Source organism: Selaginella moellendorffii, unplaced genomic scaffold (assembly GCF_000143415.4).
Source record: "Selaginella moellendorffii unplaced genomic scaffold, v1.0 SELMOscaffold_13, whole genome shotgun sequence".
Taxonomy (NCBI): domain Eukaryota; kingdom Viridiplantae; phylum Streptophyta; class Lycopodiopsida; order Selaginellales; family Selaginellaceae; genus Selaginella; species Selaginella moellendorffii.
The window spans coordinates 2,402,532-2,429,214 of NW_003314274.1; the positions used below are offsets into that span (position 1 = coordinate 2,402,532).

At 49.7% G+C, this 26,683-nt stretch overlaps 6 protein-coding genes across 6 annotated transcripts; 3 read left to right on the forward strand and 3 right to left on the reverse strand.

Moving 5' to 3' along the window:
- Window positions 1–551: 551 nt before the first annotated feature.
- On the reverse strand, window positions 552–1,909 carry LOC9646299. The gene is made up of 6 exons (XM_024674857.1): window positions 1,802–1,909; window positions 1,650–1,694; window positions 1,160–1,582; window positions 917–1,092; window positions 768–864; window positions 552–721 (listed from the first exon to the last, which is right to left on the reverse strand). The coding sequence occupies exons 2-6, from the start codon at window positions 1,668–1,670 to the stop codon at window positions 695–697; spliced, it is 744 nt and encodes a 247-aa protein (XP_024530625.1). The 5' UTR covers window positions 1,671–1,694; window positions 1,802–1,909; the 3' UTR covers window positions 552–694.
- Window positions 1,910–14,482: 12,573 nt separating this feature from the next.
- On the forward strand, window positions 14,483–16,248 carry LOC9646301 (serine/threonine-protein kinase STY13). The gene is made up of 2 exons (XM_002969823.2): window positions 14,483–15,657; window positions 15,752–16,248. The coding sequence occupies exons 1-2, from the start codon at window positions 14,771–14,773 to the stop codon at window positions 16,092–16,094; spliced, it is 1,230 nt and encodes a 409-aa protein (XP_002969869.1). The 5' UTR covers window positions 14,483–14,770; the 3' UTR covers window positions 16,095–16,248.
- Window positions 16,164–18,233, reverse strand: LOC9645700 (tRNA dimethylallyltransferase 9). Its single transcript, XM_024674852.1, has 11 exons — window positions 18,063–18,233; window positions 17,942–17,995; window positions 17,843–17,885; window positions 17,668–17,776; window positions 17,401–17,602; window positions 17,153–17,348; window positions 16,969–17,075; window positions 16,812–16,906; window positions 16,680–16,755; window positions 16,460–16,596; window positions 16,164–16,399 (listed from the first exon to the last, which is right to left on the reverse strand). The coding sequence occupies exons 1-11, from the start codon at window positions 18,201–18,203 to the stop codon at window positions 16,279–16,281; spliced, it is 1,281 nt and encodes a 426-aa protein (XP_024530620.1). The 5' UTR covers window positions 18,204–18,233; the 3' UTR covers window positions 16,164–16,278.
- A 108-nt stretch (window positions 18,234–18,341) lies between these two features.
- On the forward strand, window positions 18,342–19,145 carry LOC112346237 (probable C-terminal domain small phosphatase). The gene has a single exon (XM_024674659.1). It carries the CDS (start codon window positions 18,342–18,344, stop codon window positions 19,143–19,145), a length of 804 nt encoding a protein of 267 aa, XP_024530427.1.
- A 1,440-nt stretch (window positions 19,146–20,585) lies between these two features.
- On the reverse strand, window positions 20,586–24,421 carry LOC9645701 (conserved oligomeric Golgi complex subunit 1). Its single transcript, XM_024674768.1, has 6 exons — window positions 21,926–24,421; window positions 21,677–21,868; window positions 21,419–21,621; window positions 21,177–21,359; window positions 20,919–21,111; window positions 20,586–20,861 (listed from the first exon to the last, which is right to left on the reverse strand). The coding sequence occupies exons 1-6, from the start codon at window positions 24,032–24,034 to the stop codon at window positions 20,673–20,675; spliced, it is 3,069 nt and encodes a 1,022-aa protein (XP_024530536.1). The 5' UTR covers window positions 24,035–24,421; the 3' UTR covers window positions 20,586–20,672.
- Window positions 24,422–24,462: 41 nt separating this feature from the next.
- Window positions 24,463–26,657, forward strand: LOC112346255. The gene is made up of 2 exons (XM_024674769.1): window positions 24,463–26,025; window positions 26,093–26,657. Exons 1-2 carry the CDS (start codon window positions 24,505–24,507, stop codon window positions 26,609–26,611), a joined length of 2,040 nt encoding a protein of 679 aa, XP_024530537.1. The 5' UTR covers window positions 24,463–24,504; the 3' UTR covers window positions 26,612–26,657.
- Window positions 26,658–26,683: the final 26 nt, after the last annotated feature.

Consider the following 26,683-nt stretch of genomic DNA (forward strand, 5'->3'; position numbering starts at 1 on the left):
CAGGAAGGGACTCGCAGCGTGGGAATCCGAGCCCAAAAAAATGCTGGTATACTTTAGAACATTATCGTTTCCAGCGAGTTGCTCAATAATTGCACAAGCGACAATCACACGAAAACATTTCGACATTCCCACAGTCACCTGAATGCTCTGGGCAGTTTTCCATTTGCATCGCCGATGCAACACAAAATGAGGTACCTAACACGTAAAAGTTTATAGAACTCGTCAAGGATAATAACACTTGCATTCGTTGGACAAATCCTCGTTGAGTTACAACGTTGACTGTGAAACAATGCAGAAGAAAGCAGACGCTTACACTTTTCAAGGCCTAATCCTTTGGTAAAGGACGTTGCAATCAACCTTGCATCGACCTGGAGGAACTCACCTAGCATTAAGCAACGTTTCTGAGCTCCACCGTAAACACTCGCGGAGACGCACACAGGTCTAGGAATTCCGAGAGCTGCACTTACCTCCAACACCTTGGGAGCACGGCCTCGATCTGTTGCAAAAGTTTGGCTGTGGAACACCATCAATGCCACCATAAGATGTCCATATAAAAAAATCCACTGCTACCTGGTTAAAGAAATGACACTTACATGCTACTGTGTCTCAGCAAGCTAAAGTACGACTACTCTAAGGTGAGTGTGATCCAAGCTTATGGATGATCTTGATGCTGCAGGTCCTTGGTCAAGGTGTGCTATTGCTGGCAGAATCCACTAGTCACCTGAAGAACAGTTGGAATCCATTCACCATAACAATTCACTACTAACCTGCTCATAGAACTTATCCAGCATGAATGTTGCCACTTCATACGGTGGAGTCCTCCTCACTTGACTCTTTTGCAATAACCAGCCGAAAAACAGGCCGCTGAAAAAACAAATGGATGAATACCAAGTTGAATATTGAGATAATATATTACCTTGGTATGGTGAAGTGAATACCGAGAGCATGGAACATAATGCCTGCCATCATCACGCGAGACACTCTCCCATTTCCATCAACAAAAGGATGAATCTCAAGAAACTCCTTTGCTACAGCAGCAGCAAGCTTGATAGCAGCAGAAACTCTTAGTTCCGGGGAAGAAGCCTTCAACTCCTTCAAAAAAAGAAACAAAGAATAAAAAGACCAAACAAACTAAAATGAAAACAAAGTATGCTCTTACCAGGTTCAAGGTGTTGAGAGCATAGTTGAAGGAGTCCACAAATGATGCCATTCTTTGCCGCACCAAACTTGGATGAAGATAGGGGAGTTGTTCCTTCTTCCGGAGTTGACCTTGAGAGAGTTCCAGTTTAATGGTATAAACCATCTGTGTGCGGTATTCTCCACGCTCTCCATCCATGTCCAAGTCTGTCACGTTCAACGCTCTGTGAATCTCCGCTATATCATTCTCCGTTATTCTGCCTCTGAGGAGTGCCTCCTCGAATGCCGTCTTGGATGCGAATTTGTCACGCCCAATACAACCTGCTAGCACAGCTACCATCTGCTCGCTTGTTTTCTCTTGGTTGATCGGGAACTTGATATCATTCATCTCTGCAACCACATTTCTCCACCATGGTTCATTCTCCATGCTGAAGTCGACATTCATCTAAATCACACAGGATAGAGATGAGAAAGCTCGTAGGAAAGCAAGAAAAAGGGACTACCAGGATTACCTTATCGCAGCACTTAGACATCGTGGATTCCTCACTTGGCCAACTCTGTAGCAGCCACCATCGATAGTAAAATTGGCATCATCAAGAAGAAACTCGGGCGCTCAAACTCCGTAGCTCTCAAAGGGAAGGAAAGGCGAAAAGGGACTACATACCTTGTCACGCGCTTAGACGGCAATTCTCTCATAGACTCGCTCGATCCTGCGAGCCGCGGCGGCCGCTGTGCTAAATGCTCACCGATGAAGCCCTAGCGCGCTCCCCAGCGCTCCCAGCAAACTCCCCCCAAGCTATATATTCAAACTCCATGAAGCCCTTTCAACGGCTCACAATGAGCCACGTGTACTCCGGCATCTGGGCATCGGAGATCTGGCGCAAGGAGAAATACCCATTCTGGGCATATGCTGCTATACCTTGCAATCCAGCTGCTGGATTCGGCTCGAAGCATCAGGTGATCGGCCCAGCGTCTCCGCCAGATGCTCTTCGAGCGCCCCTTCCTCGACCGGGAATGTCTCCAGCTAGGAACTTGGACGCGAGGGCCCTCTCGCCATGCACAACCCGCCATCTCCCCGCCTTGCCATGGAACAGTGACGACCATCGCAAAAAAGCAGCGAGTTCGTCTGTGCTCCAAACGCGATAGCCTGAACTGCGCAAACGAAGCACTTGGCCTTCCTCGTGCTAGCCAGTGTCCCGCTGGGATTCCTGCCGCAACCCCTGCCGAGCATAGCAGCCAATGTGGAATGATGAAAGCGTGGCCCATATAACATGGTTACAAAATTAAAGCAACATAAAGAAGTCACAAAAAAAGAAGTTAGTATAATTGCTTTACATTATAAAAACAAAAAAAAAAACTGCATTTAGCCATAAAAATTAAATAATAAATAAAAATCAGGAAAAAAAAAAACACAGAAGAAAAGGAAGCAAATACCTTGGGTCACTCTTTACATGGTGTTAAATTTAGTTTCTTGAAGATCTATCAAGCATTTAAACCACAAATTTTTTGTCTACTTCTTATATATGAAGACACTGAAGACACTGACTAATGCACTATTTTATATATGCAGTTATCTTACAAGATTAGTTGAGTAAATTAATTAGGTAAGTATTACAAAAGATGGCAAATAAGTAGACAGGTATCATTTAAAGTTAAATGTCTTAAAAGGATTTTAATCTACCTAAGAACACATGATATATATGTGTATATTACTAATTGAATGCAATATATTTATAAGTTTATTAGTTACAACTCCCATAAGCTCGTGATATAACTCTTTTGCTTGCAATCTAGGATTTTGTTTACAGAGGATTGGGTAATGTTCTTTGCTTGAACTTGGGACTTAATATTATGTTTTTATTCATTATAATATTTCCAGACTATATTTATTTATAGTAATTGTTATTCATAATAATAATTTTTGAATCAGGTAAGTTTACATTAAAATATTTATATTATCTGTAATTATTCTTATTAATTATTTTTACTTAGTATACTTAAGATCTTAGTTCCCATTAATAAACTATTTGTTTGAATAGTAATATATTTATGTTCTAAAAAACTTAAAACATAATGAGAGGGATAAAGTAGGATTACCAAGTTATAAATACAGGTTGATTACCCTAGCCATATTTGTATATTTTATATATACAATATAAAGACATTGTGAGTGCATGGAATATGGAAAGGAAATACAGAAATGTGCATATCAATTAACCCCAAAACCCTAGCTTATATACAGGAGCGAGTGGTCCGGATTGAAACCAATCCGACGGCTACCAAAATCCACTACGCTAATATTAGTATACGGCATCGTAGCCGTACACTTGGCCCTCACATCATCCCCTCCTCTCGGAATAATGGAAGGCCGTCAGGGTTCTCTTGTAGATGGGCCGGGATCTGGAGGAACGTCAGGAGGAGGCATCAGTGGATCTGTAGACGGTATTAACTGCTCCTGATCCCTCTGTATGAAGCGTTTTAACCGCTGCACATGCACAATCTCCGGAGGATCAGCCTGCTGAACGTCATGCCGAACCTCATAAACTTGTGGTCCAACTTGCCGCAACACCCGATACGGTCCTTTCCACTGCACAAGGAGCCCCTTAGATAAACCACATACCGTAAGATGGGGAAAACGGACTAACACCAAATCATCCACTTTGTACTCCACTGGTGGACGATGATGGGAATTGTAGCGCCGTTGTTGTCCCACTTGTACGCGGCCTAAGTGTTCAGCAGACTCTGCTCGGACAAGTAGAAGAATGCTTGTCAAATATTGATCCCATGACCTAGCATCAGGAGCTCGTGGCAATCGCGAAGGTAAACCTAGCTCTGTTGGTAATATTGGATCATGACCATATAGAAGTTTATATGGTGAAGCACCAACAGAACTCTGCACCCCTGTGACATAAGCATACCGAAGAAACGGCAAATAACCATCCCAATCCGAATGTTGAAAGTTCACATACTTCGCAATCATCCCTTTGAATGTCCGAACGAGCCGTTCCACCAGACCGTCTGATTGTGGATGATAAGCACTCGTAAAAGTGTGGCGTATCCCCAACCGAGATGTCAAAACATGAAATACCTCAGCCATAAATGCAGGACCATTATCCGAAAGAATCCGTTCTGGACAAGAATGCTGGAACACCACTCGATTGAGGAGGAAGTATCCAACAGCAGTTGCAGAGGCACTAGCAAGAGCACCAACTTCCACCCAACGAGTCAAGTAGTCAGAAGCAATAATAACATACTCATTGCCAGCAGTCGATCGCGGAAAAGGTCCCATAAGATCAAACGCCACCAACTCAAACGGACGAGAAACTGCAATTGACTCCAACCGTCCTTCCGCAACACAAGGGGGAGTATTACGAGCTTGGCACCAAACGCAGCTACGCACATACCGGATAATATCACGTCGCATCTCTGGCCAATAGAAAGATCTGCGCAACTTCTCGGTGACACGACGGTGTCCCATATGCCCACCTAGAATAGGAGAATCATGGTAGGCATGGAGAAACCGCGGAATAAACACCGAAGGCACCACCAGCCGTAAATGAGCATCAGGATCCGTCCCCACAAAATAAACAAGGCCATCTTCAAGGCGATATTGAGAATGTAAATGCCGAAAAGGCAAGTCATCAGCAAGTGATGCAGGATTCTCAAACCCATCTCGAAGCCTTCGAATCCACGGCTCAATCTTTTGAGCCTCGCGAACCTCATCCAGAGAAGGTAGATCTTGCTCTACGCCCTGTGGACACTGAACGTCAAGGACAGCAACCGCCGACGGCACAGAATCCTCATCTAGAAAATCCACAGATGCTGGAACAACAGGTTCATCAGAAACATGAGAAGTGAGTGGAGAAGGAAGAGGAGCTCGAGAAAGGGCATCAGCATCAGCCATAGAACTCTCTGGGCGATGAACAACATCGAAATCATATATCTGAAGCTTCAAAGCCCATCGAGCCATACGACCAACCAGGTTCTTCCGCTTCAATAATGAAGTAACAGCAGCATGGTCACCTTCAAGTAACGTCCGAGAACCATGTAGATAGGCATGAAGTTTCTCGAAACCCCAGACTGCTGCTAAACACTCCTTCTCCGTCGTGGAGTAGTTCATCTCCGCTGGTTGTAATGTACGGCTTATGTATGCAATGGGATGGCGCTGACCAGGCACACTCGAGCTCTCTTGCATCAACACACCTCCAAGACCAATGTCAGAAGCATCCACGCGCAAAATAAAAGGTCGAGTGTAGTCAAGATATGCCAAAACCGGAGGAGTTGTCAATAGCTCTTTGAGATTCACGAACGCCCGCTCACAATCGGGAGACCAGATGAAAGATGACGTTGATGACTTCAGCAACGCTCGCAATGGTAAAGTGCGATCGGAAAAATGATCCACAAAACGACCGAGATACTGCACCTTACCCAAAAAGCGCTGCACATCATTCACACACTTCGGAGTAGGGAACTTTAGAACAGCCACAAGTTTGTCAGGATCAACTTGCAAACCCTCACGAGAAATACGGTACCCAAGATAAGTTGTGTCCTTGGACCCAAACACGCACTTCGACCGCTTCAGCTTTAAACCAACGTCGCGTAGCCGATCCAACACTTTACAAACATCACGAACATGCTCCTCCCACGTCCCCTCCGAGTGGATCAAGACATCATCAATGAAGTCGGCCGTCACCTCTGGCATATCGCAAAGAACCTCGTCCATCATGCGCTGAAAAGTTGCTGGAGCATTGTTCAAACCAAACGGCATCACCAAAAACTCGTACAAACCAAATGGTGTACAAAAAGCAGTCTTAGGAATATCGTCTTCAGCCATCGGTACTTGCCAATACCCAGAAGCAAGATCTAGCTTGGTGAACCAACGACTTCGCCCCAGATGATCCAAGAGATCAGCAGTGTGAGGAAGAGGGTACACGTCCGGGATCGTCACTTCATTTAACGGACGATAGTCGATGCAGAAACGAATACTCCCATCAGGCTTTGTCACAAGATGAGGTTCACATGCCCAAGGACTCCGCGACTTCCGAATAACACCCTTCTCCAACATCTCCTTGACGTTTGCACGTAAAATCTTGATCTCCTTGGGTGACCGACGACGAACAGGAACCTTGATTGGACGAGCATCCCCGGTTGGAATGGGATGACGTGTGGCAATCTTGGCCCCAGACGATAGGTCAAATTCAAAGAGATCAGAATACTCCTTCATGAGCTGATCAACAGCTGCAACACAAAGATCATCGGAGGGATCGAAAAAGGGAAGAGCAGAACAAGATGGAAACACAAGAGGAAATAATGGGGGAACAAAAGTAATGGAAGCAGAGGTAGAAGTAGAGGGACGAAGAGGTACAGAAGTGAGAGGAATGGATGAAACATAAGGAAGTATGAGACAAGGGGGAAAAGCCTCAAAGTCACACTTGGCATGATTGTGCTGCAACCAATCCATACCAAGAATGAGGTCAAAAGCTTGACTCGGCACCACCTGCAACGACTGCAACTCAAGCTCGAGATCGCCCACACGCACAACCAGGTCCGCCTCATCTCGTGCACATGCATGTGTACGGCCGTTGCCATAAAGAATGAAAACTGGATCCGCCGCACGACGCAAGTGTAGACGACAACGTGTGGCAACAGGTCGAGCAATAGAAGATAAACTCGAACCTGTATCAACCAACACGGAGAGAAGAATAGGAGACCTCTTGTTATAAAAACGAGCTTGGAAAGTAAACACTGGATGAACCGGTGCCGAGTGAACCCCTTGATGATACTCCCGAAAGAAAAATGGAGGGATCACTAACTTATTCGCGCAAGGTCCCTCCATTACTCGCGCGACTCCTCGTTTCCCGAATGCACCTCGGTATCCAAACCTTCCACCGCAGCAGCACCAACGGGACGTTGCTGACGCCAAGGTCTCCACCCAGGAAATGGAGGTCGCTAATCCGGAAAGCGCCGACAACGCCGATAAGTATGACCAACTTCATCACACGCCCAGCAACGAATGTCACGGCCACGACCACGTCCTCGCCCTTGTCCTTGGACTCGAGTAGCAGCAGCATCAACCTCCATGGGAACAGGACCATCACTCATAGGAAGTGGAGCTGAAGGACGTGTAGCAAGAAGTGGAAGAGGCGACGTCTCATAACGTTGTGCCAAGCGAAGAGCATCGTCAAGAGTGGCAGGAGCAAGTCCATGCACAAGTCCGACAAGATCTTGACGAAGTGCTGGCCACAGCATTCCTAGCTTGATCCGCTCCGACATATTTGGCTCCGCACGAAGCAAAAGACTTCGGAAACGAACGCCAAATTGCATCACCGACTCAGATGGCCCTTGGCGAAGACGATGCAATTGTTGGAAGGCATCATCACAATCGTCGGCGTGTCCGAAGGCGCGTTTGAAGACGTCCGGAAGAACACTCCAATCGCCACGAGTAGCTGCGCTCAATCCATTGTACCACTGCAATGCTGTCCCTTGAAGACATGTGGGGAACTCACGCAAACGCCGAGCATCATCCCAAGAATGATATGTGGCAATCACCGTGAAGTGATCGAACCAATGGTACACATCATCCCCAGGATTCCCACGAAAGAACTCCGGCCGAACGCGAGGATTGGCACCAAAAGCAGGAGGAGTTGTACCATGTGCCGTGAACGCCGCCATCAACTGAGTTTGGTTGTTCAATTGCAGGCGCATAGCATCAAGCAATTGAACCAACTGCTGCTCTAGAGTCAAAGGAGGAGATTGCGGATCGGCCATGAAAATGAATGAGAAAGAAAGAGCAAAAGAAGAGAAATGACAAAAAGCTAGAAAGAAATGGTAGATCTAGACAATGCAAAAAGCTAGATCTAAACCAAAATCTTGAAAGGAAAGAACAAAAGAAAGGAAATGGAAAAAGCTAGATCTAGACAATGCAAAAGCTAGATCTAAACCGAAATCCCAAATCCAAGCACTCCCCAGGGACAATCAAAGGTGCCCCTCACCTCCACCAATGTGAGTGCATGGAATATGGAAAGGAAATACAGAAATGTGCATATCAATTAACCCCAAAACCCTAGCTTATATACAGGAGCGAGTGGTCCGGATTGAAACCAATCCGACGGCTACCAAAATCCACTACGCTAATATTAGTATACGGCATCGTAGCCGTACACTTGGCCTCACAACATGAAATTATAAAAATAATTTCTAAATTTCTAAAAATAGATATAAATATTTTATAACTGGGTTATTCATTTATGCTTTAAATTATTATGGTAAGCCTCATACAGGCCTCAACAACACAGCCATCTCAACCATGTCAAACAGGAACTCAACGTCAGGATAGCTCTCACTATGGACCTTGTCGAAGCTCACTGTCCAGAATCAGTGTCTCACCTTTTTTAAGGCAATAGAGTGCGGATCCCAGCATTTCCATTTCCAGTGGAAGTCCAAGCTTCGCGAGGCCCATCCCAGCCAGAACAATCCAGGTGGCCATCCCTGGGAGCTTGTCTCCCTTGGACCTACGAAGCTCTGGCACCGTATCCTCGAGCTTGGCTTTCTCGTGTGCCCCTCCAAGTCACTGTTTGCTCCTCGGGATATCGAGTCACTTATGTCATCGACCTTGACACAGCCAGCTTCACCATCAACACATTCAAGAACACTGTGTCCTTCAACACGGAAAACAACCCACACAACTGGATGGCTACCACGAACGCCCCTCATCGCCTCTCTGTATCTCCTGTGAACCGGCAGCAGTGAAAACTTCGCGAGAAATCCGGGTGATGGAAACTTTGGAAATTACGCACAACAAGAGGGTTTGAGAGAACTCTACCACTGCACGATCAAACGGGAAATTCAAGAGAATGGATAGGATGATCCTTGCGAGAGTCGACGATCCTTTTGCCGAGGAAGTCCAAGTAGGAGTCCAAATGATTGTAGCGGAAGCTTATGTGGTGAAATTATGAAAATTAACAGTTCAAACTGTGGTTTATATTAAGCCCCTTTAGGTACTTCCCTAAAAACGGCTTGAGGCATCGGTGGATGGCTTGTGAATGGCCGTTGTGGCTCTTTGCGGCGCCTCGTCATGGAGCTGCTGAGGGGGTTTGCTCGCTGCAGGCATCGTCAAATTATGGTGGCCATCGTCATCGGCATCTGGATACACTGCAAGAGGGGAAGAAGCAAGGTGTGTGATGAGTGGCCATCATCCTGGCCGCAGTGGTGCCCGCAGCATTTTATTCCCTAGAGCAAAGTGGAGAATGCCTTGGAGCATCAAGTGAATGTCGGCAGAAAGAAGATCGCCAATGATCCTCGGATTCGCGAGCTCCTGCAGCAGGCGGCTGCCACCTTCAGCTCTTCTCGGTGGTGCTTGCCATGACTGGGGATCGGGAAACAAGGTCGCAGTGGATCCACTCTTTGCAGTGCAAGATCAGGAGGAAAACGTGGTGGTCCAGGAGGATCCTCTGTCCACGCGCAGCCAACTCTCCTCCATCGTCGTGACTCATTCTTCTCGACTGCTCATTTCGAATCGGACCAGCAGGCGAGAATATGGCCGCAAACGAGCTCCAGTGCCCCTATCAAAGGCAGACAAGGACTTTTGACACCGTGTTTGATCCTGGAGATGGCAAAGAAGCGGCTTTGCATCTCCATGATTTTATGCATCTGCTTCCGCTGTGGAGATGGAGAAGCAGATGCAGTTAAGAGATGGAGCCCCGCATCAAACCTTTTTAACACAGGTTAGTCTCTTCTAGGTCATGACCGGGCCATTTCTCTTGGCAGCTCCCGGGCATGGTTCTCCGACGAGTGGACGAGCCGAGGTACGAGCCTTTTCGTTTCTTGGGTTAGATTTCCACAGGGATTTCCACCTGTGAGACATGGAACCTTGACGCGAAAGTCTATTTGTATAGATGCTACTCTTGAATTTGCAGGCAGCACAAGAAACAAATTGAAATGAAAACGATTTTTTAAAATTACCTCTCTTTTCCCAGCAAATGAAGCTGTACACTAATGGATTTGTATCACTGTAAGAGAGGCCTTTAATTCTGTTCAAATTGCAGACTTTCCATACACTCCAGATTACGTTTGTGTCCACGAAAATCTTTTCCATACCTCATCCACAGGAAAAGATCGCCAATTCCAGTAACTTGGGCTTTGAGCCCTTGACTGCCTTCGAGGAGCCGGGCCGATAAAATACATGATTTCTCAACGATAGCATGATTCAGAAGAACAATTGAGCTTCCAATACTTCCTTGTACGCGGCAGTAACTCTCATCCAAGACATTGATCGGGAGCTCGATATGATTCATCCTGGTTTTCCAAAATCTTTTTACATAAGAAACATACAAAGATTGATCATACCTTGTCAAGTAGCTCAGCAAAAGTTTGAACCCAGGTTCAACAAGTTTTACTTCATCGTAGCCAAATTCCCAGTCATGAAATGTATGAGGCCTCTCTAAACGAATCAAGGGAGCTGGTTGGGAGCGAGCTATGGTTATCCTTTCTCCAATCCTCGCAACCTTTATAGTCATTACGTGAAGGACGCTCAAAGCGCACACGCAAATCTCCTCCACTCTCGGCTCCAAAGACTTGAAATGCTCCACAGCCATTGAGACAGCATTCTGGACCCCAGCGTCGTCGTTGAGCTGAATCGCAAGGAGAACTCTATGCTCTCCACCCTTGCTAATCATCCAGGGAGAAGCCAATCTTGCAGCGTTTTCAGTGTCTCAGCAGCGGTTCAGTCCGTCATCCAGAGGGAGATTTGAAGAGAAACAGCTTTCATACCATATACTATGAACTCGCTTCTTTGGCTCGCACGTAGTGAAGCTGATGTTCTCCCATTCAGCTAGCACCAATACATACTTGGCAAGCTCCACAAACGCTTGCATGTCCGGCTCCAAGAGAGGCAGCTCCATGAAGAACACGTAGTTTTGGCACACCATACCGTAGAAGACTAGAGCATGGAGCTTTGCATGGTCGGATGTAAGCGGCTCCTCCACGATCGCAGCTTGAGAGATCATAGAACCACTGTGAACGTTATGAGTTTTGCTGAGGGAAATCTCACGTATGACGAAGGGATTGGAGCGCAAGTGAAAGCCTCATACAGCAGCCTCAACAACACTGCACTCTCAATCATCTTAAACAGGAACTCAACGTCAGGTTCGCTCTCGCTCTCACTGATCAACAAGCGACGGACCGTGTCGAAGCACTGATCAAGCGGGAGTAGAAGATGGCCGAGTATGATATTCCAAGCTTCATGACCACGGCTGCTCAGCTTTCGATTCATCGTCTCCTGCAGAACTCGGTCATCCCAGCCAGCAAGAGCGATCCATTCTGGGGGGTCGTACGTGCAAGCCATCCAGTTATGTGGTATGTTTTCCATGTTGGAGGACACAATGTTATCGCTCGTGTTGATGGTGAAGCTGGCCGTGTCAAGATCGATGACATAACTGTAGTGGACATAGGTTCTCCGAGGAGCAAATAGTAACATGAAACTGCACGGGAGAAAGCCGAGCTCAAGGATACGGTACCAGAGCTTTGAAGGTCCAAGGGAGACAAGATCCCAGGGATTGCCCCAAGGATTCCCGCCTTGAAGTTCTCTCCGTATCTCCTGTGACCCGGCAGCAGTGCAAACTTGGTCCAGGAATTGGGGTGATGGAAACTCCACGTTCCCAAACTACAGATGGAAATTTACACACAGCAAGAGGGTGTCAGAGAACTCTCACCTGGAATACCACTGCACGATCAATCAAGAATTTCAAGAGCTGGACAGAATGATCCTTCAGAGAGTCGACGATCATTTTACCGAGGACCTCCAAATTGGAGTCCATTTGATTGTAGATGCAGTAGTAGACACCTTTGTAGCGGAAGCTTATGTAACCGTGGGTGCCCATGCGTTTGATAACGTCTGGCTAGCCCTAGGTGGCGATGAAAGAGGTTTATATTAAGCATTAAGCAATGAGACCAAAGCTACTACTATCGCAAGATCTGGTGGTCTCTGTTCTTGCCAGCAACTTCTCAAGACCTCTTTCAGATCCTTGCCCGTCCTCCGGCGGCGGTGGCAAGTTGAGATCCAGCTCCAGGTGTCTGCTGCTCCGCCTGGAATGATCTGGGCGACGATCACGATCGCAATTATCACCCGCAGTTGCCACCAACACCATCGGACTGTCGTTATCAGTCGTCGTTGTGGACGCTGAGACCCTGAGTACCTGATTGCTGTCAGCAGCAGGAGGAGGAGTGGCAGTACCCGGATTGTTGCTGTTGTTACTTCCCCCGACCCAATGGCAGCGCTTGTGGCCTCCCAGCGCTTGCCCGGTCGCGAACACTCGGTGACAAATCGAGCACTCGTGTCCTCCTGCCAGAGATCTGTTAGAGAGACTGGAGTCCCTGTACTGCTGCTCGTACTGGTGGTACCGGTTCTCCTCGTCCGGATCGTAGCAGTCATCGTCAAGAGTGGTCAGCGTCGTCGTTGCCTTGCTGCTGCTGCTACTGCTCGTCTTGATCGCAAAGCACCCCTTGACCTTCTTGTGGCTGGCGCGGTGGCCCCCGAGCGCCTGATGCGACTTAAAGACACGCTTGCACGTCGCGCACGAGTACCTCCCTGGTGCTGTTGCGGACGCCGCCGAGGTAGCAGTAGTCCGGCAGGAGGAAGACTTTGCGCGCACCCAGTCCACTTCCTCGCCACCTTGATCATCGGGATCCGCCAGCAACTTTGGATCCAGCGGAGATCGATGGAGTCGAGCTCGCCGATGATGATCGTCGGCAGCCACTGACGCGCACGAGGATGCCCGCCTGATCGTCTCGGTGTCACCAGCCCCGCCGCCGCCGCCCGCGAGCATGACGAGACAATTGGCCATATCTTTCTCGTCCTTGATGTCAGCTGGAGCGGCAAGAACATGAGTCCGCCAGCGATTCTTCTGGCGTAACGAGCGGCGGCCGGATCTCCGTCCCGTCATTATCTTCTTGTTTCCAGGCGGGATCACTGGGCCTGATGCTGCTGCTGCCTTGCCTGTGATCGTCGTGGCGGCAGCCATCGCCATTGCTGCCGCGACGTACGTCGCCTCGATGCTGTCGCTGCTCTCAGGACCCTCCTCCTGATCGATGGCGTCGATCTTTCGCTTGGGATTCTTCGCCTTGTCGATCCAGCTCGAGGCGGCGGCGGCGGTGGCGATCTTGTGGTCGCGATCGACAGCTCGCGGAGACGACGAGCCTGACGAATCGGAGGATTCTCCTCCTTGCCCTAAGATCATTGGAAATCTCCTGTGGCATCTCATGTGACCAGACAAGGCCTTACCGGATGGGAATTGCTTGCGGCATTCCAGGCATGCAAACGGCGGCGATGATCCTCCTCCCAGCTCCTGCGATGGACGATCTTCTTCTTTCTTGATCGCCGGCGGCGGCCGCGGGAGATTGGCGTAACGATCTGGCGCTGGAGGATCGAGCTGCTCTTCCGATTTCGATTCCTCCACCAGGCGCAAGCTCCGGCCGCGCTTGGGATGGCTCCGCGGAGGAGAATCTCGCAGATTGGTTGGATGCATGACGCCGCCGCCGCCATCGATCATCGATCCGCCAAGAATGCCACGGATCCTATCCCGGCCACGGACTTCGTCCAGGAATCGCCCCAGGCCAAGATCGAGGCGGCAGTCCCTGGCCGAGATTCTTGCATGCCGCTGCTCGACCTGATCATTTCCATTCCAGGCCGTCGCCGCCGTCGCTACTTCACTCTTCCCTCGATCGTCGGAAATATCCTGCGAGAAGCCACCGATATTTCGACGATTCCCCGGCCGATCGGCCATGGCGAGCAATCCCAGCTCCTCGACGCGCTGCTGCCAAGATTTGAGGAAAGAAGGCGGAGGAGGAGAAGCGGCAGCGAAATCTTGCTGCGTCGCCATTCCAGAGCATACATCAGTACATCGAGCTAATTTAATCTTTGGATCCCGGAAGAGAGCTAGGCGCGCTAAAGCGAGGAGCTCGAAAGAAAGAAGATCAAAAAAGAGCTTTAGGGAAGTGGAAGAAGGAGAAGGCAAAGAGCCATTTCTAAACGGCCCATACAGCCACCATCATAGTAGCTGCTTATAGCGTAGTGACAGTGGAGTGGCGTGGGTTAGTTAGTAAGTACAGTGTGCTCTAACTATTACTTAGTTAACACCCATCGCTTTCCTCTACTCCTCCCTCTCGCGAGCTCGCGTAAGGAAGTTGCTTTTCCACTTCACTAGTTAGCTAGAGTAGAGAAGCATATGCCATGTCATTGACTGGATCAAAGCCACATTAAATTAAAGCTAAAGGGGGTCTCTAAGCTAACCGCTGCGTTTAGGGCACAGAGGCCGAATATTCGAGAGCAAGAGGACAACCGCCACGTGTCAGCTGCTGTTCACGCGTATTCATCTTGAATGTCTGGTTTGTCTCTCCGGCCATGGCGACTAGAAAGACGCGAGCCAGCGCGAATTGCAGGCGCTCTTTTAGCGATTAGCTCCTAGGGTTTATGGCGGCAGCGCGTCTCTCTCGCCCGCGCGCGCGGCGTGCCGCTGGCCATGCGAGAGGATCGAGGTGAGTGGCCGCGGCGGCAGCGAGCAGCAGAGAAATCGCGCTGCGCGTTTGGGATTTCGGGGCCGGATCGAGGCTAGGGTTTTAGAGATCTGGGAGCGGGAGGATGGAAGCTCTCAATGGGAATTTCTACGGCTTCACGGCCGACGATTACTACGAGCGCCTGGCGGCCGGGTCGGACAACATGTCCGTGGACAGCGTCGCCAGCCTCCACACGAGCAATGGCGGTGGATCCGTGACGATGACAGCGGCGGAGAGCAGCGTCGGCTCTAACGGGTCGAGCAGGACGATCCTGATGCACCCGGAGCTGGGGATCAAGCGGGGCAACCGCAGCGTGACGGGCTCCTACAGTGTTGTCCACCCCAGCACCGTGGGCGCGCCGCCGCCCACGGACGAGGACGTGCTCACCAATGCGCTCATGGATGCGCGCTCGCCCACGGAGGGGCTCGAGGGCTACGACGACTGGACGCTGGATCTCCGGCGGCTGGCCATGGGCCACGCATTCGCGCAGGGCGCGTCGGGCCGGCTCTACAGGGGGACCTACGACGGCGAGGACGTGGCGGTGAAGATCCTGGAGCGGCCCAAGAACAACGCGGAGCGCGCGCAGGTGATGGAGCAGCAGTTCACGCAGGAGGTCCGGATGCTGGCGGCGCTCAAGCACCAGAACGTGGTGCGATTCATCGGGGCGTGCCGGAAGCCGCTGGTGTGGTGCATCGTGACCGAGTACGCCAAGGGCGGATCCGTGCGCTCGTTCTTGAGCAAGCGGAAGTCGAGGCCCGTGCCGCTCAAGCTGGCGGTGAAGCAGGCGCTGGACATCGCGCAGGGGATGCAGTACCTCCACAACCTGGGATTCATCCACCGGGATCTCAAGTCGGACAACTTGCTCATCGCCACCGATAAGTCGATCAAGATTGCCGACTTTGGCGTGGCCAGGATCGAGGTCCAGACCGAGGGGATGACGCCCGAGACCGGGACGTATCGCTGGATGGCACCGTAAGCGCATTTCTCTCTTCGTTCTCTTCGCGTTTTCGTGTTCTTCCTCCATAGCTAGACTTCAAAGCCTCACTAACCGTTTCATTCATTGCAGAGAGATGATCCAGCACAGGCTTTACACACACAAGGTGGACGTTTACAGCTTTGGCATTGTCCTGTGGGAGCTCATCACAGGATTGCTACCGTTCCAGAACATGACGGCCGTGCAGGCAGCGTTTGCGGTGGTGAACCGAGGATACAGGCCGGGCATCCCAGCCGACTGCCCGCCGGCGCTGGCCGAGATAATGAGCCGGTGCTGGGACGCAAACCCAGACTCGAGGCCGGGGTTCGCGCAGGTGGTCAAGATGCTCGAGGAAGCTCGGGCGGAGATCGTGCACTCGGTTGGCAAGGCCAGATTTCGCTGCGGCTGCATGGCTCGTCCCTTGACCAACGATTGAGTGACAAGATCTCGCGAAGAACTGTGATGATAAGCAAAAGAGAAGAAGAAAAGAGTGAGAGCAGTGGAGTGAACGAAGAAAGAAAAACTGTCCGGGTTTTTGAGAGAAAGCATTGTATATTGTTGGTAATTTTACTAACTCTTCTCTTTGTGTACTCTCTCTGTGTATGTAAAATGGACATACTTCAGCTCGCGGCGAATGCGAGTGAGTTTGTCGCTTGATCCTGACAAGGTGATGCTTGAATCTGTGTTCGTTTGATCCATTCCAGAATTGGAGGGATGCACGCGCTGGAGCTCACGAAGATCCTACACACACAACGGAACGGACTGGGTGTTTTAGTCAAGGTCATGGCCGTTGTTGCTTACTTGTTCTTGGCGACGTAAGACTTTAAAAGCGAGAGCTCCTTCTTGGCTATCGCTTCGGGCGAGAGGACCACCCGCGACTCGATCTTTACGTCGGCCGGCCTGGAGTAGTCATCCGTCAGGAAATCGAGGATCTTCTCCTGCGAAGTCATAACCGAAGATTGAGTGAGAGGCTTCCGAATCATTAAATGGGTGTGGAGAAAGAGGAGAGGAGCTCACTTACCAGTGGCTGTGAAGCGTCTATCCATTGGAAGAGAGGCTCGTTACGGAACCAGGTCAGCTGCCGCCGGGCATAATTCCTGGAAGGGCCACCTTTATCATAAGACTACGACCGCATCAATGACTTCAAGACTACCTGGAAGCTTGCTGAAATGAAGAGAGAAATTTCAGGAAGTGTTCTTCGGATGACACACCGCCAGCGCATCGACATTCATTCAAGTACTCCATTGCCTGTACGATGATGACGGGTTAGGCGGTAAGAAACCGAGATTTTTTAGAGTTGATCGCGTCACCTGTCGATATCCAATGGCCCGGGACGGCGGGCTTGAGCCTGGTTGGATTCGTAAGTCTAGCAGCCATGACGCCTCGGCCAGGATACCACGACCACTCTCGGCGTTTTCTATAGAGAAAACATGAAAAAAAAAAGAGAAAACACACGTCAGGCCAGCCATTTGATCATCATCTTGTTGTCATTACCAGCTGCCAGCATTTCTTCGCATCGCGCATCAATCGCCCTGTAAAGATCAATGCGGCGCCTGTAGAGAAAGTAGCACAGGAAATCGTAGTCCGTCTCTGGAGCGGTAACTGAAGCAGAGTTAATATCCTCCTTCACGTCGCTATTAGCTTCAGGTTTTTGTCCCAGAGAGAATCGTGTTCTTGGCTGTCCAGATGCCTGCAAACTCGACAAACGCTACCACGTACTAACTCCGCTCGAAACTCTTTACCTTGATGATTGAGAGAGCTCTTCGGAGGCGATACCAGTCATTGCGAGTGAGGCTCTTGGCAGTCAAGACGTCCCCTGCTTTCTCCAGAATTTCAAGCGCTCCGTCCCAGTCACCCGCCTTTTGTAGAGCTGAAACTTCCGCATCAACTTGAGCAGTAATCTCCGGGCTCTCCTTTGGAGTACCCGGCTTACCATTCAAGTACCTACGAAACAAAAACCATGGCGTTATAGCTCCACTCCTTGCTGAAATGGCAGAAAGGATCCTTACCAGCGCAGGTAGAGACCAGTACCGCCAACAACAATTGGAACTTGTCCCCTCGAAGTCACTTCGTAAGTAGCTCGCCTTGCATCATCGAAGAACGCTCCAGCCGTGTATTCTAAACTGTTACAAGTTGAGTCCTCTTTCCACGAACAAAGAAAACGAGAAAAAGGAATCCACTCACCATCCGTGGGATCCACAATGTCAAGCAGATGATGCGGCACGCCCTGGACACACCAGTGACACACAATTTCTTGCTGGAATCCAATAAACCTCTACAAACCTCTCGCTCTTCCAAGGGCGTCTTGGCGCTTCCAACATCCAGCCCTCGATACACCTGCATTCCATAGCCCCGTCCAACGATCGCTCCATCGGCCCTAGAAATGTCGGAAATCTATCGATACCTGGACAGAATCGGCGCTCACAATCTCGCCATTGAGCCGCTGCGCGAGCGCCAGCGCCAGGCGCGATTTTCCGACGGCAGTCGGGCCGGAGATGACGATCACGCGCCGCGCTCTCGTCTTGCTCGCGCCACTAGAGCTCATTCTCCACAGCGCCAAGCCGCCACAATGGCATTCCCCACTACTCATAAGAAAGAGGGTTTAGTTAAAAGCCTCCTTTTATTACTGTGGTTGTATCATATAAAGGATTTACTAGGGCCGGAAGAACCCTAATTCTTGGAAATGTTGCGCGTCAAGTTTGGGCAGCGATCTAGGTACTTGTGCACCACGATCGCCGCTGTTCAAGACGAGCATTCGCTACTGCCTCCTCGCTCGAGAGAATTCGAGGGTAGAGGCACTCTGGTACTCGACCTAGACGAGACTCTGGTTTACATCAAGTGTGAGCAAGGATGCCTCGTCAATTGCGAGTGTGGCGAGGGTGATGGCTTCTACGTTGCCAAGAGGCCCTGCGTTGACGACTTCTTGCAGCTGATTGTTGCAAACTTTGAGGTGGTTTTATGGACGGCCTCTCCGCAGCCGTATGCCGAGGCTGCTCTGGGACTGCTGGATCCCGAGGGGCAGATTTTCGCGCACAGGCTCTACAGGCAGCACTGCGTAGGGGGCGTGAAAGATTTGTCCCGGCTGGGGCGGGACTTGAGCATGGTGGTTGTGGTGGACGATCAAATCTCCAACTTTCCCAGTGCGCTTCTGCACAACATGATTGCCATCAAGCGGTTTATCCGGGATGGAAGCGACGAGCAGGAGCAGGATGTCACACTTCAAAAGCTTGGGCAGTTGCCCACCAGGCTTCTGAGGGAGTCCCCATTGGACTTCGTGAAGTGGTTGGACGAATTCAGGGAGGAGGGGTTTTTCGATGCGATTAAAAGCATTGGGGAGAGAGCAATGCCGTGGTTGCCCTCTTGGAGAAGGGACAAGCTTCAAAGTGGTTTACCTTTTGTAGCTGAAGTTCAAATGCCCGTTTACGTGCCACTTCTCAGCGAAAAGTGCAATGAAGACTTCTTTAGGTTACACATGATTTTATTTTAGAGTTTCTATCTCTTAAAAATGGTTAAAATTAATTAACTTGAAAAGAGAGATAAAATAAATTACAACTAGGGTGAGAAATAAATAATAAATTATTAATCTAAAAAATTTAAACTAAATATATAGTACCTTTATAATTTTATTTCTTTATATATTCAAATTAATTTTAGTTTGATTAATAAATATAAAAAGTATAATTTTATATAGGGGAAGAAGATCTACAAACTCAAAATTACCCCAAGGCTAGAAAATGATTCAATAGTGGGCATAGTGACCATCAAATTTTTTTTATAGTAATGTATTTTTAATTTTTTTAATAATTTATGTATAATAAACTTATCTTGTAGCTGATGGCTGCAAACCTTGAGGTGGTTTTGTGGATAGTTGAAGAATGATACAACAATAGACATAACAATTATCAAAGATTTTTGTAGTAATGTAGTTTTAATTTTTTTTAAAATAATTTATACACAATAAACTTAAATTTTAGTTGAATTGAGTTTGTAACAAAACAAAGTTATCCAAAAACAAATATATTATATTGTATGTTTTTTAATGTAATAAAAATGCTATCTATTTTTAAATCATAAATAATATAAATAATAAAATTAATAAAAAAATCTAAAGAGTGACTTTACAGGTCCTTTTGCACAAGAAAAATGAAAAGAATGAAATAAATATAGAAGAGTTGTGAACTTTTTCATACCTTTGAACGTCTGTTTACATGCCACTTTATGGTGAAAAGTGCAATGAAGACTTTCATGGATTTCATACAATTCCAATTTAAAATTTCTATCTCTTAAAAATTGTTAACATTAATTAACTTGAAAACAGAGAGAAAATAATTCTTGATATATTCAAATTAATTTAAATTTAATTAATAATTATTGAAAATATGATTGTATATGATATGGAGGGGAGGAAATACACAAGTTCGCAATTACTATAGTGCTGAAAAATGATACAACAATATACACAATGATCATAAAAGATTTTTGTAATAATGTAGTTTTATTTTTTAAAATTTATTTATGTACAATAAAATTATATTTTAGTTGAATTGATATTATAACAAAACATAGATACGAAAAATAAATATATTATAGTATTTTATTTAATGTAATTAAAAAACAATGTTCATGTAAATATAAATAATGGAAATAATGAAATTAATAAAACCATCTAAAGAGTGACTTTTAAATATTCATTTATATAAAAGGAAAAAAATTAAAATTTCATATCTATAATAATATTAATTTACTTCACATATATACAGTGACGCGAGTATATTTCTGGTTTAAAGCTGATATGTGTGATGTCATCAAATATCTGGTGACATCAATCTGCGCTTCTTGGGAAAAAGAAGCGGTGATTTCACCCGTAAAGGTGAGCGTGCCAGAGCATGACTATGGGCTTTGCCCGCGCAGGTCCGAATCCTGCCGCTCACGAAATCCTTGTAGATAAGAATTTGTTATTCTAAAATTGCTGGATTGCGATTCACTTAAATTTTGGCTGATGCACATGAGGCATTCAAGGGACTCTCCAGGCTTCATAACCTTCTAACTTGCTTGCGCCAGATGCAAGAGACGAAAGCGTTGGCAGCATATCTCCAAACGTTGAGGAGATTGCCGCAGCAGACTTGTCACGGAGCCTCCCTACTTGTCCATCACCAATAATCGACCCGAACTTGAGAGTCCCTTCTCCAAGTCGGCTTCCCACCTAAGTAAACATACATAGAGATCACCACGTATACAGACTAGTGTTCTTCCTTCTTACCTGGCCCATGAAAGATTTGAGTAGAGGAGCATTGACGAGAGAAGATAACCCCGTGGAATCATCAAACGTGAAGTTTCCACCCTGCTCTTTCTGCTGGTAAGCTTTCCAGGCGTTCGAAATGTCTCCCTCTTGGTTGCCACCCGCACCACCGTTGATGGTTCTCGCACCAACGTTGCCTCCTGTGAGAGGCATACTGCAAACAAAAGAAGAAACATCAACGGCCGACGAGGAGAGAAATGTCCAAGTTTTCTTGATTACCTGATAGGGAGAGTTATAAATCGTGGAACCGAGGCCGACAAGCCGATAGTGTTGCCATCGGTTACAGGCTGGTTTCTTAATGCCGCGTCAGTGTAGAGACGGTTTAGCTGCGTGAGAAAGCCGAAGAGAACAGCGCAGCGATGATAACAGCGGCGCTCATTCTCCCATAGCTGAGGTTCGTAACTGTAGAAAAGTAAAACAAACCATGAGCTATTCATGATTGAGTAGATAAATGAACTTACGTAGCCCAATCAATCGGATCCAAGTTGCTGGACAGTTTTGACAAGAGGGTTTTCACCGCTTTCTGGCTTTTAGATTTAACAGCTGCATCTTGGATGCCTACGAGCACGTCAGCCAAGAAGCGCACGTCAAAGAGAAGCTGAAGCGATCCTCTCTCGGATATCTGGACGCTTCCGGACAAGTAACCTTCGTAAGCTGCAAGGACCTGGGGTCGTCATCAAGTGTCACAAATGAAAATCGTGGAAAAGTAAAGCGACTACCTTCTCAAGAAGTGTTGCTGAAAACGAGTGGATCACTGACTTGTCCAAAACGTGACCCCCAACTCTGTATATTTCTTGGTTCGCCAAGAACAGCAAGGACACCGCGTAAGGCGAAGCCATGCCCGGCAAAGAGATCTTAATCTCGCCCTCGGCATTGTCCGTCTCTTGCTTAAGAACTGTTTCTTCCCATCCCTTGGAGCAGAAGTAAAGTCATATCAGCGTGACACCAACAAAACTTAACCAATGTACCTTTGGAAAACTCGTAGCAAAGAGACCATCGTCCATGCCAAGATCCTTGAGGAAAATCTTTACCAGGACGCCAGTGCTCCAGGACACCCAGAGGTTGTGTGCTATGTCCCACTGACTGCGAAGAGAACCCTGCAAAGTCTGTAATCTCGAAGAAATCCCATCTGTGGCTCTTCTTCTGCTGCTACGAAATTCCGGAAGATCACTCTCCTTCGAGAACATTTCGGACGATCTCTTGTGATGTGTTATCCACTGCTCTGGAGACCCGAAGATCACTGGCAGGTAGTGTAGGTGCGTTCCCAGGGCCAGCGAGAGCCTTCCCAGGAACAGAGCTCGTTCCAAAGTTACGAGGCTATCCAGCCCATTCGCCGTTCCCAGATCTTTAAAGTTGAGCGTGAGTTTCTTCAACTCCACCTCGAGCTCGCTACAGATGCGCGACATGCACGAAAGAACTTTCTCGTGAAGATATGGTGCGAGCTCCAGGATCCTCGTCGGACTTTGTGGCTCGCCAAGAAACATGAGAAGATCGAGCAGGATGGCATTCAGCCCGTCGTCCACCTCTTCCTTCAAACGACAAACATCCGGACCGAAGTACAAGCTGATCTCTCCAAGCCATTCCCTGCTCGTAGGCCCTTTCGTTTGAGGCTGTCCAATATCTTCTACCAAACTTCGTAGTAAACCTGTATTCGGCTGTTGCAAGCAGGAGGAAGCGTCGATCGAGCTGAGAAGCCTCTCCACGACAGCCATGATCGTTATCTTCTCGATCCGCGAGTCTACAATGGCTTTTATCCTCCTCAAGAACATGCTCTCAAAGAGCGTCTCCCACAAGTTGACGGAGCTGTTCAACAGCAGTGCGCTCAAGAACTCCCAGGGCGAGCTAATCGTCTGGCCAAAGGCGCTCTTGAGCCACTCCACGCCCTCTCGAAGAGCAGCCTGCTGCTCTATATGGAGCCTGATCGAGCTCTCCATCTCCGCGAGATCTTTCCCGTTGGAGACACCGTCGAGCACCGGCCGAGCGTCGTCCAAGAGCTCTTGCGCGCACACGCCAAGGAAGGAGAGGCTGCCTTGAGCCACAAACTCCCCGGACAGCGGAACCATGCGCGCCTCCAGCTTCTCCCTGTGGAGCTTCCAGGCACGAACTTCCTTCTCCGGATTGTAAATCCCTCCAAAGAGCTGGGACGACGGCGGTGCAGTGAGGACGGTGGTGAAGAGCAGCGGCGACGTTCCATTCGAGACTTCCAGGAAAAGTTGGCCAATGTGGCAGAGCGTCAGCTGGATCATGTCCACCGTTTTGTTGAGTACCAAAACTCTGTCCTGTAGAGACGAAGAGCTCGTGATCACCACCTTGGTTCTCAAGTAGCTTCTCAGCCACGACTTCCTCGTCTCGACGAACAAGGAGAAAACCTGTGCCGACGAGAGATCTTCCACGATCGCAATGGCCGCCAGCGCCACAGCGTAGTCGCTAGCTGCAAATCCGGGTTCCTGCAAGCGCTCTCGGCTCCTGGCCGAGATCTGTCCCTGGAATGTCTCTATCACTGGCCACTGGTGGTGCCACAGCAGCGAGAAATTCGTGGCGGCGCTGGAATCGCCACCACCTCCGCCGCCGCCGCTGCTGAGGAGCAATCCATGGACCTGGCGAGCTCGCAAGAATCTTTCGGCGCCTTCCAGATACATGTGTTCGTCGAGGCAGCCCCAGATCTTCTCTGGAGTGTCCACCAGATACTTCACGCGACTGCCAACCCCGTAGAGATCCTCGCGGCTGCTGCCACTACTGGAGATCGAGGCCACTGCCACCGCCGCCAAGGAGGAGGAGGAGGAAGAGATCTTGATGCTCTCCTTGAGGCGATCCAATCCCTGCGCCATACCTGAGAGATTTTCCATGACGCGGTGGCAGCAGTCCCCCATGACGAGGATGGAATCGGCGGAATCGATGAGATCCCGGTAGCTGGCCCCGACCAGCTGCCGCAGCTCCTCCTGCTTGTCCTGGATCTCCTTGCGCGTCGCGGATTCCACCTCCCGGACCTCCGCCACGGATCGCGACTCGAGGAGAGCCTCCGCATTCCTGGCATTGCCGTCGCCCCCGCCTCCTCGCTCGAATCTGCCGCCCCTCATCGCGATCTCTGGCCCTATCCCATTCTACCTATTTTGTTGGAACCCTAAAATGTCTGGTACGCTTGAAAATCTGGTCAAGCGGAGGTTCCCTGGAGGATTGCTTGATTGATAGTGAGTGATTTGCAGAGGAATGAGCTCTCGAGCAGAGATTCACATCGATTCGGCTCCAATCACGCCATCACGGAGAAGCTATGATAAAGGGGGAAAAAGCGCAAGCCTTCGATTGCGATGTCTTCCCCGTGAATGACAATGCAAGGCTCTCGATTCGTTTTGCACAGCTCCATTTCGATCGAAGACAAATTGCGATCGCGCACCATTCACATCAAACTTCGCTGAAGAGCTGACACGATCTGGCAAGTGTGTAAGGGTTTATCTGGAAATGGGGCATTTCAAAAACGAAGAACCCTAAAATCTATCAATCATTTTGAGAAAGAGGACCGTTTGAGAGAAACGGGGAGAAAGGGCGAAGAATGGCGAGCCACAGCGGCGGGGTTGGCAGTGGCGGCGGTGGCAGCGCTAGCGGCTACGAGAGCCCGATGGTGAGGCAGGAGCTTGCGAAGCTGGACAAGGGCGGTGAGAAGCGGCGCAGCGCCCTGGCGTCGCTGCGCGCCTGCGTGGAGAAGCTCGACGCCTCGAGCGTTCCCCGGTTCTTGTCCCAGGTCGGCGACGCCCGCGATCTCTCCGAGTCGCGCCCCCACGCCATCTCGCTCTATACGGACGTGGCGCGCGTCCATGGCCGGCTCATCGCGCCCGAGATCCCCCGCATTATGATCACCATCACGCGCACGCTCTCCTCCAGCGGCAGCTCCATCCATCTCCACGAATCTTGCGCCCGGGTCGTGGCGGCGCTGCTCAGGTACGCAATCTCGCCGCTCAGCGCCATGGCCGACGCCGACAAGGTCTTCCCCGACGTTTGCAACCCTCTCATCGACGTTCTCTCGGCCAAGATCGAGCCGCTGGCCGCGGGCGCGGCGATTTGCCTCCAGGCTGCGGTGGAATCCGAGAAGTGGAAGTACGCGCCCCGGGATTTGGTCGCGGATTTGTGCGCCAGGGCGAGCGCGGTGCTGAAGGATCGTTCCGGGCAGACAGTGGGGCACATCCAGCTCGCTCGATCGCTGGTGCGTGTCGGTGCCGTGGCGCCGGATTGTGGAGTGGCGCTTCTGCGCGCTTCCACCGAGATTCTCCGCGGCAATCCACCGGCGTGGCAGCAGAAAGCCTCGGCGCTCCAGCTCGTGAGAGCGCTGCTGCTGGGCCTGGACAAGAAATCCCTGGCCGAGGAGTCGGAGTCGATTGGGAAGATCATCGAGCACATCAGGCGGGACCGGATGCCTCACGTACGCAGCGAGGCCGTCAAGGCGCTCCAGGCGCTCAAGGCCCAGCAAGTCTCTTTCTCTTCGGACGACGCGAATGGCAACTCGATCCACTTGGCGGTGGCCGGGATGGATTCTTTGAGCCGCTCGAGCTCGAGATCTTCCCGGAGTTTCTTGTGGGAGCAGCACCGGGACGAGCTGTGCTCCGCCGCGGCGCCGTCGACGTCGCAGGAGTCGCAACTTGTGAGCCTCTCGCCACCCCCGGCGTCACCCGAGTCGTCCTCGCCGGTCTCGAGGAGCCGGCGCCGCCGGCGGTATCCGCTGCTTCCTCCAGCGCAGCGGACGGGCTCCTCAGGGTCTTCGAGCATTGCCACCAGTGAAGACGCCTCGGATTCCTTTGCGACTTTCGAAGCTCCCGGCTTGGAATCCAAGGAGAACGGGCAGATGGAAGAGGGGTTGCAGCTGGACGATCAGTGTGCTGCTAGCAGCGAGAGTTGCGTGGTTGACGACTCCGAGGAGGTGGTGGTGGGGAACTTTTTTGGAGAAGTTGACGTTACCGCGACCGCAAGGAGCACGAATGCGCGGTATGCTCTCGTTGATCAGAGCCCGGCTAGCACTGTTACTACTGCCAATGGAGACGATGTTGCGAAGTTCTCCAACAATGTCGCAGCGACACCCGAGGTAAGCCTTCATGTTGGTTTCCACTGTTTCATAACATCTTTTCTCGTTTGGTATTCTTGTTTTGCAGCGAAGCGCATCGATTCTTACTGCTGAAGACTTCACAAAGTATACAACGCCGAGGAGGCTGGTGCGGTCGCTACAGGCACTTGAATCCAGTCCAGACAGTGATCCCGACGAGAAGCTGGACGACTCAGTGTTAATCGACGGGGAGGCCGAAGAAGAAGAAGAATCCAGCGAAGCGGCTTGGAGTGTCCGGGACAATCCCATCGCCGAGCAGGACTTATTCGCCGATCGCCACCGCTTCCATCTTCAACAGCCGCAGAAGCATGGTGAGTGTGATGATCCACTGTTCCAGGACGAAGAAGATCAAACCGAGAACACACCGCTATCACCACCACAATCGTCGACGAAAGCGATCAAGCCGGTTGTGACGAAGAGCAAGAAGAAGAGGACTTGGAAGATCGCTCGAGGATGGATTGAATGGCTACTGGGTGGACTGTTAGTCGTGGTGCTACTACTTCCTCTGGCTATGGTGGTGTTAATGCTGGGGTTTAGCACCCACGATGTTGGCTTGGTTCCAACTTAGAGAACTTAAGTTAATTTGACAATAGGCAGTACAAAGATTCGATCCCTGCACGTCCCATTGACTAAGGAATTA